The 22,507-nt window shown below is 35.7% G+C and overlaps 1 protein-coding gene across 1 annotated transcript; it reads right to left on the minus strand.

Annotated features, from left to right (window-relative positions):
* Window positions 1-13,720: 13,720 nt before the first annotated feature.
* On the minus strand, window positions 13,721-21,670 carry LOC311067249 (leukocyte elastase inhibitor-like). The gene is made up of 8 exons (XM_084088982.1): window positions 21,499-21,670; window positions 21,073-21,249; window positions 18,030-18,101; window positions 17,710-17,850; window positions 17,506-17,623; window positions 17,146-17,288; window positions 16,879-17,046; window positions 13,721-16,766 (listed from the first exon to the last, which is right to left on the minus strand). The coding sequence occupies exons 2-8, from the start codon at window positions 21,238-21,240 to the stop codon at window positions 16,362-16,364; spliced, it is 1,215 nt and encodes a 404-aa protein (XP_083945108.1). The 5' UTR covers window positions 21,241-21,249; window positions 21,499-21,670; the 3' UTR covers window positions 13,721-16,361.
* Window positions 21,671-22,507: the final 837 nt, after the last annotated feature.

Consider the following 22,507-nt stretch of genomic DNA (forward strand, 5'->3'; position numbering starts at 1 on the left):
TGATGTTCAAACCGGATTCAGACAATAATGGAGAGACTCAAGAAGAAGTGACAACATGTAGAAGCAACAGGACATTTCTGAATGGTTAGTTGATGAATTTATGTACTTTATGTGTAGTATCTGAGTTCTTGATTAGCATATTCTGTCATGATAATCTATAAATCGTGTTCAGTGGGCGGGGTTTATGTAAATTCTAGGGTTGGTGATGTCACTAACCCGTGAGGAATGTCGTGTAGTCTCTACCAGCCGTTTGTTGTAGTCCTTAAAAAACGATTTCTTTAAAAGCAAATATCTCCCTTTGCTTTGAACTTTGAGCGTCGTAACTTTGCAGATGTTGTTTATGCTCAAACAGCAACATTGCACACTAACTAAAGTTAGAAAAGTGAAATCATAATCAACCACCCCTTTAAACCATTCAGACTGTACAGTAGTGTGTTTAAAGATCTGCTCATGCAGGGAATCTGAGCAGCAATGAGGTCCACACACACACACACACACACAGAAATCTTTCTTTCCAGCTGCTGAGTAACAATGTTAATATACAGATATCCTGGAGTGAGTTTAATCCGACCTGACGGTGCATTGATTTCATGATGGGTGGAACTGCATTACTCATATAATTACAACATATAAATATAATTGAGAAAACATCACATTCTAATGTGATGGACTGGAAGTAAAATGAAATGACAAGGAAGTTGCCATTCTGGTTAAATGTGTGATTTTATCCTTGATATCTTAGCATATTCATCCAGAGTAAAACCTCAAAAGTTGTTCTGAATCTTAAAGGGATGGTTCGGAGTAAAACCAACCTAGGGTCCTTTGCACTATGACCTCGAGCCAAACACCCCCCCAGAAGCCTTTTTCCCCCTCGGTCGAACATTATTAAAGTTAGAGCTTAGAGACACCAGCCGAATGGTTTAGTGCAGGCGCTAATGGATCCAAGGCTGTATCTCGTAAATTACCCCACTAATAATAATAATAATAAATACCAAACTTCTACAGTAGTACAAATAGGTTCTGTACTCATAAAACGAGGCATTGGAAAGTTTGTAAGTACATCAGGAGTTCATTTACATAACACTTGCCTGACGGCTAATGCTACCGCTAACCCGCACGTCGAGGTCACTTCAGTGATTTGGGAAAAGCACGTAAAAGTCCTGACAGAAAGCGATGCATAAGGACTGACTTTACTCCAAACCATTCCTTTAAGTAACATGACGGATGTCACTTTGAAATGCACTCAGGTCTTTTTTCAAATGCTTTTTTAACGTAACATTACATGTTATGCATGATCTAATAAATACTTATAATTATTTTAATTTTGAAAGAGCATTAAAATCTCTGTAAAGCAACTACAATTTACCAATTTAAATTGTCACTCATGATATCAAAGGGACTTTTAGGACAAACCCTTGAGAAATTCTTCCTCAGGTCGCCACTGACAAACGGTGAGTTTATTTACATTTATGCATTTACAGATACTTTTATGCGAAACGACTCATGTTACATTCAAAGTAGTTTGAGTTTGACTTGAGCTACATTTTATCTATGAACTGTTTTTGTGAAAAATATCAGAATTTTTGATGGATTGTTTGTCTTTGAAACTGTTTCACACAACATAGTACAACATGCAGTGAAGATTTTAACTCTTTGCACATAAAATAAAACTTAACATTAGAATAACTTGGAGATAAAATAAAAAAAGTTTGAATAATTCTGAAATCAAGTAATATTTAGTGATATTAAGATCAATGGAAGCATCCAACCTTCCTTTATCCTGAAAATTAACATGCAGTTCATCAGCAGTGTTATTAGCTCCCATTTATTTTTATTAAAAGTAAATAAAAGAGCAGGCTAGAGATGTTTTGAATGCAGTATCGGATATGAGTTTGATTCCTGGATCACTTTCAGATGGAAATGCATGGTTGTATAGGTGCATGTCTCGAAGTTCATTTAACCTCAGGGAGGGTCAGAGTGTTTGAATTCTCTTAGGGTCATAATATTGTTTTTGCAAAGTGCTATTTTGAGCGGGAACATGCTGTACCGCACATGTGTATATATACATATATATATATATAACCTGCATGAACAGCTCAGGGCTGCGGGATGCATATGGTGTCAGTGTCATTAAGAGAGAGAGAGAGCGAGAGAGAGAGGATAGGTCCGTTAAATAGGTCAATATATGACATAGCACTCAACACTTACAGTATAGGTGATGAGAAATGATACTGAGAAAATCTGTCACATCTAAACGCTGCAGGTTCTGCCAGATGCATACTGGGTGAGCATCTGTGTTGCCGATCAAGATGCTCAAAACTCTGACACGTGTTGATGATGACCACGTGTAACCTTGAGAGATCACACTGAAACACTTGGCAAAACAGTATGGTAATAAATTTGCTTCTGGAAATGGTACCATGGTAATACAGAAGATCTGGTTTTCTTGCCTCCAATAAGTTGGATATTGTTGGATATAATCTGTATTCCCAGAAGAGAAAGACCATACATTTATGTCTGGTAAAACTTTGTCAATATTTAGGATATAGATGGATGGGTGCAACCGGGGCTAGTTGTCACGCAGGGATACGTGAGTAACTATAAGCCCGAAGAGAAAAGGTTTGTTTTAGTGGTCACTGTTTTTTTTTCATGCAATTTTATGCAGTTTATTACTTAAAAAAAAAAAAAATTGTCAAAACAATGGTGGATATTTCTCTGTTACCTTCCCAGCTAACAGGGAACGTTCTCAGAGCTTCCGCTAACATTCTGGCAAGGTTCTCTTAAAGAATGTTCAAAGTTATCTGGTCTTTAATAATGTTCTCACATATCATATCTTTCTCATGGAATATTTTTTCATCTCATCTCATCTCATCTCATTTTTTTTTTTTTTTTTAAATCATAAGTAACATTCCTAACCTTTGCAAAATGATAAAAAGGAATGTTCCCTTAACATTTGCATAACCAAGAAAAACTTTTATAAAACTTTTTTTTTTTTAAATGGACATTTTGAACGTTCAGAAAACATTAAAAAAATTATGTTTTCATAATTTAATGAAAACATCAACAAAACGTTCTTAGAACAGAATAGTTTTACTATTTAAAATGTTCCTATTTTAAAATATATATATTTTTTTATCTTTAAATTTGCAACAAAGAACACATCATTTACAAGAGCTCAAGAATACAAATATAAATCTTTCTTGAAAATAAAAAATAAGGTAGGCTATATTGTTTGAGAATTTGCATTTACAGAAATGGACTCTTCCCTGGCTCTGTAGTGTTTACACAAGACAAACGTGGGCTAGTTGTTGTACGCTGCATATCGGGTCTGTATACATTAACACAAGTGAATTAGCCTTGCTTTAATAATTAATAAGCCTTCATCAGTGTGATCTCTTGACCTATACAGTCAAGCATCACTGCTGGATATTAAAGGCCAGCTGGGAAACGCTGGATCTGGGTCATACTGAGAGATACTGAGAGACACATACATGAAGACAAAGACTCATTATGTGACACGTGGGTCTTTCACAGGAACACTGTGTTCTGTACATTTTGTTCTACATGTCAAGCAGAGAGAAACACGGACCGCGAACACACGTGATCAGAAAGAGCTCTGACGCCATCTGCCGGTGATAACGTGTGATCGAACACCGCACGAGACGCTCGAGACATTCTTAATGCCATTGCATTCGATGACAACAAATTCATACTAATCATTTCAAAAGAAAGATAAAGCGAGCGTTTATATTTCTGAATTGTTATTTTGTTTTCTAAATTGTCGTTGTGTTTTCTTAATTGTTATTTTGTTTTTAGACTTGCCATTGTGTTTATAATTTGTTGTTTTGTTTTTGGATTTGTTATTTTGTTTTTGTAATTGTGATTCGTTTTGCACCTCTCGGCCACCGTACTTTTCAGTTAAACAATGAAACAATAAATGCAGAGCTCAAAATAAAGACACATTTGTGGTTCTCAGACATTAGTGTTTATAGGCTAAGGCTATATATATATATATATATATATATATATATATATATATTTATATATATAATGCAGTGACTTTTAAGTAAGACATTTTAAGTGACCTTCTGAAACCACTGTTTAGGGGACTCAATATTTCTTTTCTTTTTTTTTTTTTTTTTTTTATAGACAAACTCTAAAAACTCTTGAGAAGTGTTGTTATTCTTAACTAAAACTACAAATTAAATTACTTTGCATAGTTCAAATAAAAATGAAATAAAATATAATTATTAGATGAAAAACATAAAATTAAGAAATGTTTATTTATACATTTAATTTAATAAGTTTCTAAATTACTGAAAAATTTAAATAAAAATAAAGGCTAAATTTAAATATTTGGGAACCCCACCCCCCGAATGAAATCAACAGAAGCTCATAACAAAATAACTAAACTTAAAATAAAATTCAAATAAGCTTTATTTTAATTATAAAATAGGCTATAATATTAAATATATTAATAATACTTATTATTATAAAAACAACACTGGTCTTGACTACATAAATGTGATTGAACATTATTACTCATATTGTCACATTATATGGACTATTGTTACAAGGTCGTCTGATTCTAGATCAGTCTGAGTGGCATAAGTCTTCAAATAGATTCCTTTTAGTTTTGAGTTGATCTTTGAATTTGGTTAATATTTAATTGTCAGTCTTTACTCATCTTTTTGTAACCACAGATCAGTTTGTGACACTTTTTAGTGGCTTTTCATCAAAACATGACAGTTAAACTCAAAACTATACATGAAATGCAGTAACAAGCCCCAATCTAACTTAAAGTCCAACTGAAATCAAAATTGACCCTATTTACTTTGTTAGCGCATATTACTAGTCTTGTGGTGAAAAATTAATCCGTGCAAGTTAATACACAGAAAAAAATTGTTTGCCGTCATAATCTTTAATCAAAGTTTGAAAAGTTACTTCCGGTCTGGAATGGCGTTCCTTCCATAGATATCATATATAAACGCTAGATGTCTTATGGCGCAGTCACTTCCGGCATCACCGTTCGGCCATCTTGTCACAGTGAAGCTGTGAATTAAGGTGAGTGATCAGCATGCACACACATCCTCTTATCTCGCTGAAATCTTGACGGATTTACAAACGGTTTGGTTTCTTACAAACGTTATTAACGTGGCTATAATTCCGAATGCTTGAACATGTATGTTATAATTATTCATATGTATGCAGTGTATGTATGCAGTGTCATAACTACATCTCTGACGTTTATAACAAACCAAACCGTTTGAAAATCGGTAGAAAATTGAGCAAGTTATGGTTATTTAAAAGTATATGCACCATTAAACGAGTGAGCGAGCACACTGTGGCAAGATGGCCGCCACGTGCGGACGTCGACCTCCATTGGCCAGCAGCGCGCACGAGACATCTAGGCTGCGTTCAGCCCCGACAAAACGTTGCACAACGTTTTTTAAACAGAAACGGTGATGCGTTGAACACACTGTTCTGATGACGCAAGAGTTGCAACTATGGCAGCTGAGAAGGCCATTCTTTGTGTTCTTTGTGAAGAATTTTCGGAGCCTGATGAAGTCGGTATAAATATGTGTTTAATACTACAAAATATGCCCGATGTTACAGTTACTGCACTTGCCGCCCAGAACAAAAGAGAACATCCCAATCGAGTGAAGGGATTGCTGAAACTGAAATGGAAGCACACATCTTACCTAATTCAGACTAAAACGCATCTATTTAGCCTCACATACTGACTTTATTTGTAGTTCATACTGTTTTAATACCCTGTATTTTCTTTCTCCTTTTTAGGAAAAGCACTTAATTACCATTGTTTATTTCTATACCAAATGTCATACACTTGCAATGAAGCTAAAAATATAAGCAACTACATCATTATGTTGATAACCTATATTTTTACAATAAAACAAACATGTCTTCTAATATCCTCAGTTGTTGTGTATACCGAGCTGCATCGAAGACATTTGTAAATTACTTTCCTTGAACCCATTGTGCGAGTTCACTTTAATACCGCGTGCTTTATATACACGTTGCTGCTGATTGGACTGCAGTTCTGACACACCCACCAAACAAGAGAAAACGTATCTCAAACCCCGTTGCACACCGGTGCACGCCGTTTCCAGGAAACATGACGTTCAACCCGGAAACCGTAGCAAAACGTTGCGCACCGTTTTGAACTTGAACGTGCCCCTAGCCTTTATATATGATATCTAAATATGAATAATCCGGTCACTTCGGTGTGTGATGAGTCCGGGTTTAGGACCCAAGCAATCCGATTAGTTCAAAGCACGTTTTATGGGTAATCGCTTTAGTGCCTGGTTACAAATCATACAAAATCATTTTATTATAGAAGACGTTTGTACTACGTTATAACGAGTCATTAATGTATTTTAAATTATACGTTTCATATACTAGTATTTAACCGAAGCTATAGATTGTGAAATTAAACATTTCTCGTTGTTAGTGTGTTTTTTAGTTAGCTTAGATCAGGGGTGTCCAAACTCAGTCCTGGAGGGCCACTGTCCTGCAGAGTTTAGCTCCAACCCCAATTAAACACACCTGAACCAGATAATCAAGGTCTGATTATCTGGTTCAGGTGTGTTTAATTGGGGTTGGAGCTAAACTCTGCAGGACAGTGGCCCTCCAGGACTGAGTTTGGACACCCCTGGCTTAGATAATAGCATAGCATACAGCTAACGTTATCCGATGATCGTGCTATGAGCTTATACTGAGCTTATACTGCACTGATACTGCCTTACCATATTCACAGCAATTCGTAATGCAATTATAATTATGTCATTATTTTTTATCACAATAATCAGCGCAATATGTTACAAGTACACTTTTATTTATTAAAAGAGCCATACGATAATGTTTATTTGTGTATATTACTATTTTTCTTATTAACAGTTTAGACATTTAAATAAATTACAGAATGCTAGCTATGTTTTGTGGGTATAAATAATAATTGGTTGTCTAGACTTGACTAAAGAATAGTGTAATAAAATTATGGAATCACAAATCTTAATGTAATCAATCAAACCCCTTAATTCATATAATAATCTTTTATTTTAAAGAAATAACATTTTAAGTATGTTTTGTGACAAAGTTATTTGTTATTAAGCTATAGGGCATAATATGTTTGTTTTTTTATTACAAGCATGTCATTTGTGTACTAATGCTAGGGCTGGGGTAAACGATTATTTATTAAACGATTAGTCGGGCGATTATTTTATCGATTAGTCGACTAATCTAACGACTAATTTGAATTAATTATCCTGTCTGTTATTCGCATATCTCTCGAACCGTTACTCCGATGGATTTCAAACTCGACAGCTGTCTGGGCACGAGTAAGTGCAGTGCCAAGTTTGACGTTGTTTGGATGAGAAATGCAAAAGATATTGTTAAATATATCACTAAAAGAAGCACTTAGAAGGTTGTGGTTTAAAAAAAATAAACATTCTGACATAAACACACTGTCAGCTACAATGTTTACTTCTGAATAATATAGTATAAACGTGATAAATCCATTTTGATTAATTTGAGTAAAAAATGTGTTTTCTTTACCAAGAAAGTGGCAAGATGAAAACCACTATTTTCTGTTTCAAACTTTCACATAGCATCTTTAGGTTATAATAACATAAATAATTCAAATCCAGATTTTGATTTTCAAAGATTTATTATAAAAACAGATTATTTTTTCCCAAAAATGCAATAAATTCATGACACATTTTTTTTTTTAAATGCAATTAATCCATTGAATCAATATAAAAGTTATTTTTCATATTGAAACTGTTGAAAATACACAACAAAGTAAGTTGATCCACATGACAGCCTCTGAACTCGGTCAATACTAATCTTATACAGACACGTACTGGACTAAACATAGGCTACATTCAATCAGCCATCGCTAAGAAATACCTTCTGAAATTTTTTGACGGCGATCAGCTGTAAAATGGCTTGGTCCTGCTCGGTTTTCGTTGACTTTGAGTACAAGAATTTAACGTTTTTAAAAAGATCCACTGAGGTTCACGTGTCAGCATTCGACATAAGTTTGACGCTGTCGTGTGAGAACAAGCAACAGTCGGCATTTCTCTTCCTCCCGCGTGCCTCATCTTCTTAATCTCCTCACGTAAATGATTAGATTTCGATGGCTTACGTTTCTTCCCTACGGCAGAAATCACCACAGGTTCATCAATGCCGTCAAATGTATAAATTTTTTTGTTTGTTTGTTGATCAAAAAGTGCAAAGTAGATAAGGAAAACTAGGATGCCGGGTGTATTCAAAGCGCCACCGTTACTGTTTACAATGCGTGAAATGGTGCGCTGTGATTGGTTGAGCGGATTTATCACATTCTGCAGAGAAAGGAGACTGGCGTTTGTCGCGGTTTGGAAAGAAAGGGAGAAAACATGACAGAATAATACGGCGGGCGGTGTGTGTGTGGCGAGCTGTACCTCCGGGAATGGTACAAAAAAATAAATAAAAATAAAAAAAAGAAGCGTCGACGCAAAAAATATGACGTCGACGTAATTTTGACGTCGACGCGTCGACGTCATCGACGCACCGCTACAGCACTAACTAATGCATATGTATGTCTTGTACTTTTGTATGTCTTTACTTTCCTAAATACTTTTGTGATAGTCCTCTGGCTATACATTGTGAAGATTTAAAAACAATTAATGTTGAGTTAGCTGTGTTAAAATATTTAATGAACTGTAAGGTTAAAGTTTTTTGAGAGCTAATGAGACACAAATAGATGCAGTGTCTTTTGCTGTTTGAAAAGTCAAATCTTTAGTTTGAAGTAAATTCATGTTGTATGTGCAGTCAATTCTTTGTGGAACCGTGGTGGGGTCGTGACCTGGTAGGCGAGGAGGCTGGACCAGGTGTCATGGACTTGTTTGAGGGAACTCTGTAAAAACACACAAACATGCTACAACACGTCACGTGCAACTGTACACTTGCAAAGTCTTTAGTCCTATGGAACATCACTCACTGTTTTTACTTTGATATGCAAGCCCTAAGGTGCAACGCAGCAGACGTAGTTAGCTCACTGAACCTTGGATGTTGTGACATTAAAAGGCTATTAAGATAAGATATATCAGCCCAAAAGTGACTGAAACCTTCCGTTCGTCTCAGTATTATAAGGCTGATCTGAACAACAAAAGATAAAAAAAGTAATTAATGAGTTAGTTTAATGAGTTAATTCACCAAAACATATAAAAATCAGCCATCAATTTCTCCCAACATATTATCAAATGATACCAGGGTGAGAAAATGATGTGTTTTTTTGGTGATATAAAAAATTCAAGTACATATTTGTACCAACATGATCCCATAAAATGCGTTCCTCAGGAATCAATTCACACATTAAAAGGTCGATATGTTCAAGCTTTTTGTCCTTTTGCTCAAACACAATGTTGTCGATGTGTCCTAGAAGTTCCTCAACATGTGCTGACAAGGCTGGATGAAAGCTCTTAGGTTTTGTCATTTTCCCAGTCTTCATTTGCCACCATTTGTTCCACGTGGGTTTCAGTGAGCCTTTCACAATTCCTTGAAACAACTCCTGAAAAAAATATTTAGTATAGCAAACAATATCTAGCCATTTTAAATTTTGTAAAGTCTTATACCTGAATTTCAGTATCACTGACAAGAGAACAAATTCCTTTTTTTTCCACCTCCTCGACTGTCCTATATTTTAAAAATCATCGATCTACTTGAATTATTAAACTTTTAAGTTGATTTATATGAATGAGGACACACATTTTACACATACCTTTTATACGTCATATGCTGAACAGCATATGCTGCCATTGATGACAGATCTTCTAACCCCTTATAGATATTTTGGGTCGAAAAATAAAGTTTCTTGGATATTCTCGAAACCGTGGATTCTGTTAGAGGGTGCTGAGACATAGACATGAATGCATGATTGGAGGCTCTAGAGCCTTCCAGGGCTGAGATATGGAGATCCCACAAAGCATTTATTCCATTGTGGCAAATAGAGACTCGCATACAGTGAAATTTTGGGATGAAATTTGGCCCTTTTGCAGCTTTTTGTTTGGACGACGTTTTCTAGAAACCGGGACTAACTAGAGCTATTACAAATATGTCTAAAAAATTTAAAGTCAGTTAAACATTATTAAAATACACCGGGTTATGGATATACTTACTGAAATGTTGGATGATGAGAAAAAAAAAGAAAAAAATTAATGTTTAATGTTTAAATTAAATAAAATTAAAATTAATTAATTAATGTAAAGTTAAATTGATAATTAAATTGTAAGGTAAATGTATTGGTCGCAGAGATGAAATTGTCCAGAGAGATGCACAGATGTCCAAAGATGAAATTTTCGCAGAGATACTTTGTAGAATTTCTGACGAAAGGGACCTGTGAAACATGACAATCGTATATATAGTCCCGCATTTAAAAAAAAAAAAAGTGATGAGACCTTCTCATTGGTCATTTTCAAGTGTCTTTAAAAATGACAATATTTTATTGATGAGTTGCGTTAAATTGTTTTTTTAAAACCTGTGTAACATTATATATATATATATATATATATATATATATATATATATATATATATATATATATATATATATATATGTATATGTATGTATTGCCCTTTCGATGTGTGCAAAAATATTGTATTGGTGAAAAAAGCATTATCTCTAATACGTTTTTTTTTGTCATGTACAAACGGCATGGCAATATCATTACATCTTTGCATTAGAATATACAGAACAGGTGCATAAAAGAAATACAAATAAAACAAGAAAAATAATCATAATATTAAACAAAAAAGATTGAAAGGTTAAAGGGGCTTGGTTGTGTTTTTGTTTTGTAAATCATATTCTTCTTTAATGCAAACAATATTGATTGCATTCTTTTTTTTTCATCACTTTAAGGGCTTTTTATATAAGACAAACTCATTAAGAAGTTATCTCTCATTTACAACTCTTCTCATTTATTACTCATTTACAAGTAAAGTGTTACGACCGTCTAGGGCAGTGGTTCCCAAACCTGTCCTGAAGGACCCCCAACACTGCACGTTTTCTTTGTCTCCCTAATCAAACACACCTGATTCAACTCATCAGCTCATTAACCCATGTGATAATGAGCTGATGAGTTGAATCAGGTGTGTTTGATTAGGGAGACAAAGAAAACGTGCAGTGTTGGGGGTCCTTCAGGACAGGTTTGGGAACCACTGGTCTAGGGGTCTGTGTCGTAACTAAAAAAGAGTGAAATGAGTCTCACTACCAGAGAGATTAGGAAAACGCATTTACTTTTATTTACGGGCAAAAGGAAACAAATTCCAACTTCAGAGGATGACAAGGCCAAAATAACAAACAAAATCCCCTTCGTGTTAGATGAACTAAATTCCTAAACCAAAAGAAAAGAAAATGAAATACACAATCCTTCCCTAACTCCCTAAATAAAAAACAGAGTGCAAAATATGTACATAAAAGAAATGGCGTCAAACCTCCTACAGCCCTTAATACGTTTGCAGTACAAATCACCCAATATTTACATAAGGTAATTTAAACAATACAAATTCATATCAATAGCAAGACATAGCACTAGACGAACTCTTTCTCTCTGGCAAGATACTCAATCCTACGAAGAGCGAATTAAAAGGCAGCGACGCAAGCACGCGGTGGCACAAAGGGCCTCTGGAAGGTGTCTGGGGTGGTCCTTTTATCCTGGTTGGTTGTGGAGACGAACCAATCGCCGCGTCCGGTGAATTATCTGGAGGAACACCCATCTGAAAAGCAAACAAATACCCAGAAGGAACACCAGAGGGCAGAATAACACACAAACTCCTAACAAAAGTAATACATTACAAGTAACATGCATTACATAATCAGATCACTTTTTGATGTTATGAGTAAAGTAATGCAATACAAGTCACATACATTATGTAAGCATGTTACATTCTAATAATACAAATACATTTATTTACATAAAATTCACTGCAGATTACGTGTTTTCAAAAACAATATTCACAGTATAAGTATGAACTGTAGCTGAAATTTAGCCATTGATGCATGAGGTCCACTATAGTGGACAGATGATTCATCAGATTTTTCTCCCAATCTAAAATCAAAACTTGGAAAATTTAACTGTGATATGACTCATTAGATATTGCTTGATGCTGCAATATTTTTTTTTACCTACAAGAGTCTCCTAGGAAAGAAGGAATGGTTGGATATTCCGGAGCAACTTGGCATTTCTGACTGACCATTGTCCATCTTGGTTTGGAGGGGTAAAAAAAAACGTTGGGATCGCGTTCAACAGAAGTTATTCTTTATTGAGAACTCCGCTGTACGTGGCTGCAGGAATCCAACATTATCTAATTCTAATACAGTATGCATGGTGGCTATATACATTCCAAGGGGGAGGGATTACATAGAGGCGGAGACTCTGAATAAAGCATGCAAATGAAGTGGGAACACACCCTACTCTGAGAGCACTACCAGTCCAATTGAATCAGCATAACTATTCAAATGCTGATACTGGCCAGGAACTCCGGTTCCAAGAGCCATCCCAGAGCCATTAAAGACAAAAGGTGAAAGTCTCCCTTACAGCTAATCCAATCAACCTAACAATTCAACGTCTGGGCTCCGAAAGGTGAGAATCTCAGTGATCTGACTCATTTAAAACACAATAGAGAAAACAGGTCTGGCAGGAATATCTTGCTGTAAACTCAATAATCACTTTCTCAGTTTGTATTGGAATCTAAATTAAAACCTCAAATGCTAAAATCAGTATTCTTCACCATGATCTGAAATAGATTCTTAAATTTGTAATCCTTCACCACTATGCATGAAAGGGTTAATTCATATAAAACAGCGCTTAATCTTGCAAAGTACGTTTTGGTGCTACTGCTATCATTACGTTAGTAATTCATTAATTTAACTATAAAGTGTTGCTATGTTGTGAGAAGGTATTCCTTTGCAGAGATCCCAAACCTAACTAAGCATTTAACAAACAGAAAAGTAGTCGTGACATCCCATTGCCAGATGTTCTCCAGTCCTAAAAGTAAAACAAAAAACACAAACAATCTGTATTTAAAAGATCTTTTAGAAAGTCATGGTCTCTTTTGAGCCTTTGTCAGTTATGCTTGATTTCTTTCTTTCAAGACACTGTTGGAAAATTTTCTTTCATCGAAGCAAAAACCAGGAGACGTTGGGATAAGCAGAAGTGATTTATTGGGATCTTCGCTGTGTGTCGTCTGTAGTGTTCTTCCAAGTCTGACTAAGTGGACGGTCTCTTACAGTTTATATACATTTAGGGGCAGGAACCAAAACTTTGTGATGAGACAGGTTTAGGAACCTGTTCTAGACTGAGAGTGCTGCCCATCCTAATCCACTCAGCATATCTATTCAAATGCTGAGACCCGAGTACAGGACTGGCAGGACTCTCTTGCTAAAACACAAGCTCCAAGAGCCATTAAGAGTTTCAGTAAAACAGGACTGACCGGAGTCTTTCGCTAGAAAACTCTGATAATAATAATTTATACCTAACCTTAACATGCTAAATTCAATGTAAACCTAAATTAAACATTTTAATAAATTTGTAATACAACAACACCATACTCTGAAATACTTCCCATCCCATACATGAAAAAAAAAAAACATGCTGTGTTGGTGTTATCATATTTTATATATATTAAAATATTCTTACATAGGCTATATAAAATAAAATGACACAACCGTCTCTTTTTGTTAAATTTCAGTTTTATTGATCAATAATAATCATAAAAGTATAAGTAGCCTAAAAGGTATAAGAAGCTATACAAGTCAAGAAATAAAGTAAGTTAAACGATTCAGTCAAACATAAGTCAGCAGGCTACAACGTAGCCCCTTTAAAGATAAATAGCCTAAATAATTTAACATTATATAAAGTTATGAAACTAAACTTTGCCCTCAGCCAAAACGATTTACCAGGGAACAAATTATAGATTAATGAGATCAAAGATCGTCCATTAGATATAGCCTACACAAGACGAATTATATCTTATGTTTAACCACTAGACTAGAGACATCAGAGCCAGCGGCAAACGTCAGCAGCACTAGCCGAGGAAAAAGACACTTAGGGGATGTTTACGCGACACCGTTTTCAACTAAAGAGGTGTTTTTATGTGTTTTGGCCGTTCGTTTACACGACAGTGGCGTTTTTGGGTGTCCAGGGAAAATACAAACTTTTGAAAACGGGTTTCAAAGTGCAAGTTTTTGAAAACGGTCTACATGTAAACAACAAAAACGACGTCATGCACATGCGTATAACGTGTTCAATCTATAGTGTTTCAAACAAAAAAAGATTTTTTTAGTTAGCTTAGATAATAGCATAGCATACAGCTAACGTTATCCGATGATCGTGCTATGAGCTTATACTGCACTGATACTGCCTTACCGTATTCACAGCAATTCGTAATGCTATTGACGCAACTTGAGATTTTAAATATTAAAAAAAGTGCAATTTCTTTGATGCATTATGATGATTTATTCAAAGATATGACTTAAACTTATGATTATGCTTTTTTTTTTGAGTGTGTGTAGGCTATAATTAGGCTACATAATTTGATGTATGCAAATCCAGGATATTTATGTGTATCATTGTTTGTTCATTGTAAGAGATACAACCTTGCTTCACTTCCCTGAGCTTGTAATTATGTGTAAGTTCCGCAATAAAATAATAATAATAATAATAATAAAAACTATAGTGTTTCATCGCCATCTAATGGCGTGCCAGCAGAATACAGCCTTTTTAGTCTTTTCGCGGATCCGTGTGAATGGGGATCGTTTTGACAATGGCCGTTTTAGCATTAACTACCCCTGGCTTATGACTAGTATAAATTAAAATTCCAGATATCTTAATTCCAATTTTGACTAGTCGTAATTGGAATTAAGATATCTACAATGTGATTATGACTAGTCATATTCTTCCATTGGAAAATATTTCCGCATATCTTCAAATGAGTTTTGACTAGTAGAAAATTATAATTAAAGATATCTATAACTGATTTTGTACTATGCATAATCCTAATTAGAGATATCTCGAATTACAGTTTTACTAGTGATAATTAAATTAAAGATATCTTTTACTAAATTATTACTAGTAAAAATTATAACTAAAGATATCTCTAACTGGTTTTTGACTTGTCATAATCAAATTGAAGATATCTATAATTCATTATTTTTTAAAGATATCCAAAATACATTTGTAGATATCTGAAAGTAATTTATTACTAGTCAAATTACAATTGTAGATATCTTGAAATGGATTTTTGACTAGGCAAAACTTAATATCTTGAATTGGAATTATTCCTAGTCAAATCTCATTTAAATATATCTGCAATTTAATTATGGATATCTAAATCTGATTTTTGACTATAGGAAGATCTTTCTTTGGCGATATCTGCATTTAGCTTTGTGACTAGGAAAAACTTCAATGTAGATATCTTGAATTAACATTCTGACTAGTCAAAACTCATTTTTAAACGTACATGCAAATCATGATGCAAATACACCTTTGCTAAGCCCCACCTTAAACATTTTATTAACCAATCCTACCTTGGAAACTGTTGTCTTCCACCATTTTGTCTAGGAATTGTATAATAAAGGTCGAAATTTAAATTTGGGTATTTAAAAGTATCTGGGACACGTGTAAAAGTGATATATAATATGCAGAGAAGACTCAAGAAGGCTTTTGTCCAATTCTATATCTTAAAGAAGAATGATGTTGAGATGTGCATGCTGTGGATTAAATTGTGTTAGCCTTTATTCCCAAATGAACACATTTAAAACCAGTCAGCATTTGTTGTGGCCTCATGGTGCAACATTTGCAATAATTTTAAAATAACTTTAATTTTGTATTTAAAGATATCTCAAATCTGATTTCTTACTATTGCAATTTTAATTGCAGATATCTCTAAATATTATTCTGACGAGTCAAATTATAATTCAAGTCAAACAAGCCTATTTTAAAACTCGCTCCAAACTATTGATTCAAAACAAAAGATCACTTTTTCTATTTTGTTTTATGCCAGTTAATATTTATTTTATTTCAAGTAACATTTATGGTTTTAGTTAACGATAATAACCCTGATATAAAATGATTATGAATTCATGTATTTCAAATAATTATAATGCAGTTCCCAGTAGGATTAATTCAGTAGGATTAATAAAGTCTTTCTCCTGTAAATTGCAATAGGTATTGATCTGTTGGCACATATAAATGTTTCTTAAACCAAAATATGATTTGTAGTAGTCGTCTCAAGTCTCCTCTACTCATTTTAACCAGATCATCACCTAAACTAGCTGGAAGCGTCTCATGCAGCAGGACTCACTCATGGAGAGCAGAAGCGTCCATAAAACAAAATGCTCTTGGTTGGATTGTGTCGGATGAAGAAAAGGAAAGGATGGTCTGCATTGAAGACCTGCGGTTTGATATAACACTTTTTCCTTGTGATGACGGCAGTGGCTGCAGCCGCTTCGGTTCCTTCCTCGTTGACTTCAACAAAGGCTTTATGGATCACCTTCGACACCACCAGGTCGTTGTTGGAGGACATGCCTGAAAGATTCACCTTCTGCATGTTGAAAACATCCTCCATTCCCATGCTGATCAGAAGACTCTTCATGTCGTAGGTTTCCTCCATCTTGAATCTGGGCAGAGACACTTCAACCTCTTTTTGATGCATGACTTCTGGTTTGGTCCATTCCATGAGCTTCTCGTAGGTCAGTGCCTTTTCAAGCTGGATAATGAGAGAGACATATCAGATGAATAGTTGAAATAGTCAAAATGAAAACTGCTCCACAAGTAAACATCTGACTGGTCACGGCTGGCTAATTAAGCATTCAAATCACCTTCTGAAGGCCAGTGGTGTCGTCTTCCATCTCGTTAGGAAGGATGATCAACATACTGAGATTATTCCCGACATACGGCAGTTCCAGAACCTGACTGTTGATCTCTGGGATGAAGGCCAGAGGAAACTTCGCCTTTTGATACATCATCTTCACTGGTTTAGTTTGATTCTGCCAAACATCAATGGAAACACATTATAACCTCTCATATTTCATCATGACTGTTACAAATATTAGTAAAATAATATAAAAAAGAGCATTAAATCTCACCTTGCTCAGCTTAAACTGTCCATCTCTGGTGGATTCCTTTGGGAATTTCTTCTCCCAGTTTCCCTTGAAGTAGATGGCGTTCACCAAAACCAGTTTCGTCATCCCATCAATGGCTCCCTGTGGCACCAAGTCCTTGATCTTCTCTAAAATACAAATGGACATTGTTCACTTTGAGCAGTGATTTGAACTGGTTGGTTTGATATTTTTACTATAAAGCTCAACTCAAGAACCCATGAAGCCAAACATGGCCCTTGAAAAGACATTTTCGCTGAAACTAAAGTGCTTCAAAAAACATAAAACAACTTTTGTAAGAGTGTAGAGTAAGTTTAAAACTGAGAATAAGTTTATGCTGGATTTCACCTTGTGTTTTTGTCTCCACCCATTGGTTGATGTTGACACGAGCTGCCTCTGATTGGTTCATGAAGTCCACCTTCTCCAGTCCGGCTTCATAGAAGCTTTTTGCGTCATTGAGGAATTTCTGTAATACAGCAAACCGATTGAGGTGGAAGTGATATTAGAGTTGAGAACATTTCCAGAACCTCCAGTGAATAAACCGAGTCTTACCTCAACAAACTGGTAGGATTGCTCTCCGTAGAGGCGGTTGGCGAGACTCAACGCATACGGGACTCCTGGTTTGTTCAGATCACTCATGAACTTGCTGAAGCTGGAATGAATTTGGTCCTCAGGTTTTTCCTCTGGACATTTCTGTTTGCATCAACAATATCAGATTTAATCAGTTGAATCAGACGAACCCAAAGGATACATGCATCTCTACAGTAAATACAGCTGTTCATGCAACAGAACCTTGACAGAATGTTAGCTAAAGTTCTGAGAACGTTCCCTGTTAACTGGGTTAGTGTTTGATGTAAATATTCATACGAAACCTTGAGTTCAGCAGGAGTCTGAGGATTCTGGGTTTGCTGCATCATTGGTGGTTCATTGTTAAAGCCCAAGACCTACACAGCATTGATATGGTAGAGTTAATAAAGATAACTTAAACATATATTGTAAATGCACTTCTCAAATGCTCATTTTAATGAGTGGAAAGAGTGATTAATTGCTGGCACTTTACTGTTTATGCCATGTCTGGAACTCAATTTACATGTGGTGTGTCCAGAATCAAATACTTCCCTACAAGGCAAGTTTATTTATATAGCACATTTCATACACAATGGTAATTCAAAGTGCTTTACATAGAAGAAAATAAAATAATCAAAAGAAATAAGGATAATTAAAACAGTTTTGAATAAAAAATAAAATAAAATACAGTACAAATAGTCGGACGAACAGTGGCACAGTGCTCATTCAGTAAATGCACAGCTAAACAGAAGTGTTTTGAGTCTGGATTAGTATGCACTGTATCTGAAACACAGTTGGCGAAAAGTCCCCGGATGACCTACTACTACTTCCAAGGTTCTGAAGTGCACATTCGATGGACACTTTACTATCCCATGAGGCCACGGGAGAGGATTTATGAATGGCAGTGAAGCGACGCAACTGAAGCTGGTTGGTCACGTGACAGTAACAACATGGTGGATGTAGTACGTCCAGATTACTTTCATAATACACATTCATACTTCATATAACACGCTTTTTAATGCCCGCAAAGTAAATTCAAATTCAAATGTATACATACTCAGACAGTATGTGATTCAGACGCAGCTACAGATTAGATCTCGTTCAGGAAACAATTTCCCGTTAGTGAAAGCATTTTAACATATATAAAATGTAAATACTATATACAGAGATGGGAAGTAATGAAGTACAAATACTGTGTTACTGTACTTAAGTAGATTTTTCTGGTATCAGTTTACTTCACTATTTATTTTTCTTACAACTTTTTACTTTCACTCAAATTTTTTTACACAAATGTCTGTACTTTCTACTTATACTTTCAAACCTGGCTCATTACTTTAATTCTAATCTGTATTTGCTGGCATGATCAATACTATTTCTTGTCATTGCACGCCTTTTTCAACAGAAAACATGACTCCCCCATTGGTGTATAATTTTCTTGACTATCACGCACCACAGACGTAGGCTATAAGCTCCCACGGAGCAAGGCAGAAGACAACAAGAAGAATGATTAACGTTATGGATGAGACTGAGGGAGTTAGCGATGTCGACATGACTGAGAATAGAGACATTCCTGATCACACATGGCCATATATGAGGGAGATTATGTAATTGTCTGTGATAAAAAGGATTCCTGGCGAATGCATTGCTAATTGCGAACCTAAAAAGCACAAAATGCTGGCTTTCAAGAATTCGCTGTTGAATTTAAGAAAGCACTTAAAGGTTGTGTTTGACAGATAATGCCCAGTTTTTGAAGCGATTCGCAGGGGTTCAGATTTAGGAGCGGTTAAGGATTTTCCCAACAATTTTGTTTCTCAGTGTTTGTATCAGGGATGTTGCCACATGTTGCTGGTGCTGATGGCACACACATTAATATTCAGTCTTTAAGACAAATTGTTCAGGCCAGTGAATAGTCCATGTCGCCAATTTGAGCATGTACTGATTTAAAGAAATACTCTTTTTTTTATGGAAATGTGTTCTCTGCTGTTAATTCTCCAGTATTAAGCGGTCATCTGAAACCTGACAGGTTTAGATAGTTTCCATATGCTGTAGAACCGGTAAACCAGGTGAGGTGTAAATTATGCTTGCATTATAATTTCCTTTTTGTTTGTACTTAAATAGAATTTACAGTATAACTCGCCTCAATTTAGTCATTTTTAAAGCATCCAAAGACAAAAGGCAAAATCACCCTACAATCTATGATGTGGCCTTAGGGGACGGACGGCAAATAGTTTCTTTTTCATCAGCTTAGTCTTTTCTCTGCTTGTGTATTACATGGTGGTTGTTCAGCCTGGATACATTCATTCGCTAACAAAATTTGAAATGTAAGTTCTTTTGAATTAAAGCATCAATCGGATGTGAGGTCCTATGCTACACTAAAACAGGTAGTAGTAATAGCTACTTGAAACATGAGTATCTGTACTTCTGCTTTGGTGAAGGATGTGTGCACTTTTGCCATCTCTGGCTATATAGGCTATCTAAATATAATATCAACAAACAACACGATTAATTAACCTTGAGAGCTGTAATAGTAAAAACGTGCTATAAGTTTACAATAGAGTCCCACATGTAATACTCAGCTATTTCATAGGCAAAGATGTTAGCCAATCACAGCTGTGGGCGTTTACACTGAAGTCTCACAGCAGACACGCCCCTTCAAACAGAGCGTTCAAATCAGAGGCTAAAATCAGGGTAGGAAAAACCCCACAGGATTGAACTCAACACTTGCAATAAATAATGAGGAAGCATGAAAATTATATGTGTGATGAATGTGATGTTTTAGAAACAGCATGTATTATTATTTTTTAAATGTAACAAATATGATGATCAACAACCAGTAAATCTCACGGTTTGAGGGATTCTCAGTTATATAGTGCTGTTTTAACCTTTTTAAAGAATACAGGATTAGAGTATAGGATATAATGTATGGGAATCGTGATGCTTCTGCCCATCCTGGAAGATGAGGGGAAAGAGTGGAATCTGGAGGAGCTGAACATACAGCGCCAGCAGAGGGTGAGCGGGGCATTAAACAAACAAAAAATACAGATTACAGATGCATCACCCATGTAGGCTATCCAGTATGTGTCGATAATACTCCTATTGAGTGAGCGGACCATTAACAAGGAAGAAGAAAAAGAAGGGTAGAAAAAATGCCTTTTATTTATAAATTCTGACAATTTTTTTTTATGTAAAAATCCTACTAACATCATAAGTGCATCCCAGCAAACATTATAAAACAATAAAACAAGACAGTTCATGACCCCTTTAAAATCTGGAACGCATGCACTCGTTGTGTCAACTTGCTTCCTGGTCCCTCTGTCTCAGTCTACTTTTACTTTTGTGTGAGATCACCTTAATCATCTGAGCCGCTGTGTTTCCTCTTGCACCGAGCGACACCATGGCCAGAGCCGAGGAGATGCTGACAGGAGAGAAGAACACATTTCCTGATGCGTTTCCTCCGCTGATCTCCTTGAACAGGTTGAGGGAGAACTGTGTGTTTGCTGCAGTCAAAGGCTCCATTTTCACAAGCTAGAAAGTAAGAGAGAGAGAGAGAGAGAGAGAGAGATGATCAGCATAACAAAGTGAAAATCCCAAACAGAGCATTGCTCAGTTCAGTTGTCATTTCCTGTGTAAACAACATCACATGCTTGTCTAAGAAAAAATAAATCCATGCATTATCTTTCATATGACAGTACAGCACTAGAACAGCAGTTTTTGCATCATTTTCATTATTGCACATACAGAAGTGTAATGTAATCTGTTCTATTCAAGCACTACCTAGAGTTTTTTTTAACAGGAATGATGATGTTTCCCCATGTGTCAGAGGTGAAAGAATGATCTGCTGAGTCACTGAGTTTCATTCTTACAAACGTTGTCTCGCCCTGAAGAGCCCATCCTCTAAACCAAACCCAGCCCAAACGTCTCGGGTTACTCAACCATGAGAGGAGAGAATGAGAGGATATGTGTGTGACGTCACTGTCGGCCGGAGTGACTGCGGTTACGCCCACTGAGTGGCAAAAGACTAAGTAATAGCATTGGTTTTCAGCGTGAATGCCGCGAAAAACACACACAACACATCTAAAATGGGAAAGAGCTTTGAGATTGACTGTACAAATAGATTTGACAAAGAAATCTGGGATATATTTGTACAGACTGTCGAAAGCTACAGCAAAGAGAAGCAAATGAATCGCTGCAATTCACAGAAATAGTATGGAGCGAATTATGTGCCATAATTATAACAAACAAATCCAGCATTTTGCAAACAAACTCAATCTACTTCGCAAAGGAAAACTCCACTCGCAAACAAACTCGATCCGCTTTGCAAAGGAAAACTCGACTCGCAAACAAACAGAAAGCAATGTGCAAGCACAAAGGTCAGTTTGAGTGAAAATGCAGTGGAGTTACAAATATGTATTGTGTTTTACAAATATAAATAAATGAGCCAAGATAATACTTCACAAATATATACAAACCATCCTTCAAATTGCATGTAACCTTTGAACAAATACCAAATCTAGTGCATACAAATGCATATCTGTCTGTTATGATTGTGTGACGCTTCGCTTTTTATGAGATCTCTCGGCTCGATTTTCTCACAAATGTATCCAGGCATATTTTCTCACAAATGCGTCCAGGCAGATTTTCTCACAAATGCAGTTGAGCAACTTCCTCTTCTAAAACAGTAGATGGCGCTAAACTAGAGGCTAATTTAGCGCTAGTCTCCCAGGAGAAGCACTGATTTGAAACTTGCCTTTGCCTGCTACAGCTGAGGAAAATGACCGGTGAA

This window comes from Abramis brama (assembly GCF_963993115.1).
Source record: "Abramis brama genome assembly, chromosome: 17".
In the NCBI taxonomy this organism is placed as follows: domain Eukaryota; kingdom Metazoa; phylum Chordata; class Actinopteri; order Cypriniformes; family Leuciscidae; genus Abramis; species Abramis brama.

Bases quoted from the DNA above. Each gene is read 5' to 3' on its own strand.
- LOC311067249 (XM_084088982.1), bottom strand. From the start codon at position 21,240: ATGGAGCCTTTGACTGCAGCAAACACACAGTTCTCCCTCAACCTGTTC. The intron at 17,289-17,505 runs GTGAAATCCAGC...TTTGTATTTTAG, and splicing joins GGTGGAGACAAAAACACAAG to AGAAGATCAAGGACTTGGTG. The intron at 17,047-17,145 runs GTGAGATTTAAT...GATGTTTGGCAG, and splicing joins GACAGTTTAAGCTGAGCAAG to AATCAAACTAAACCAGTGAA.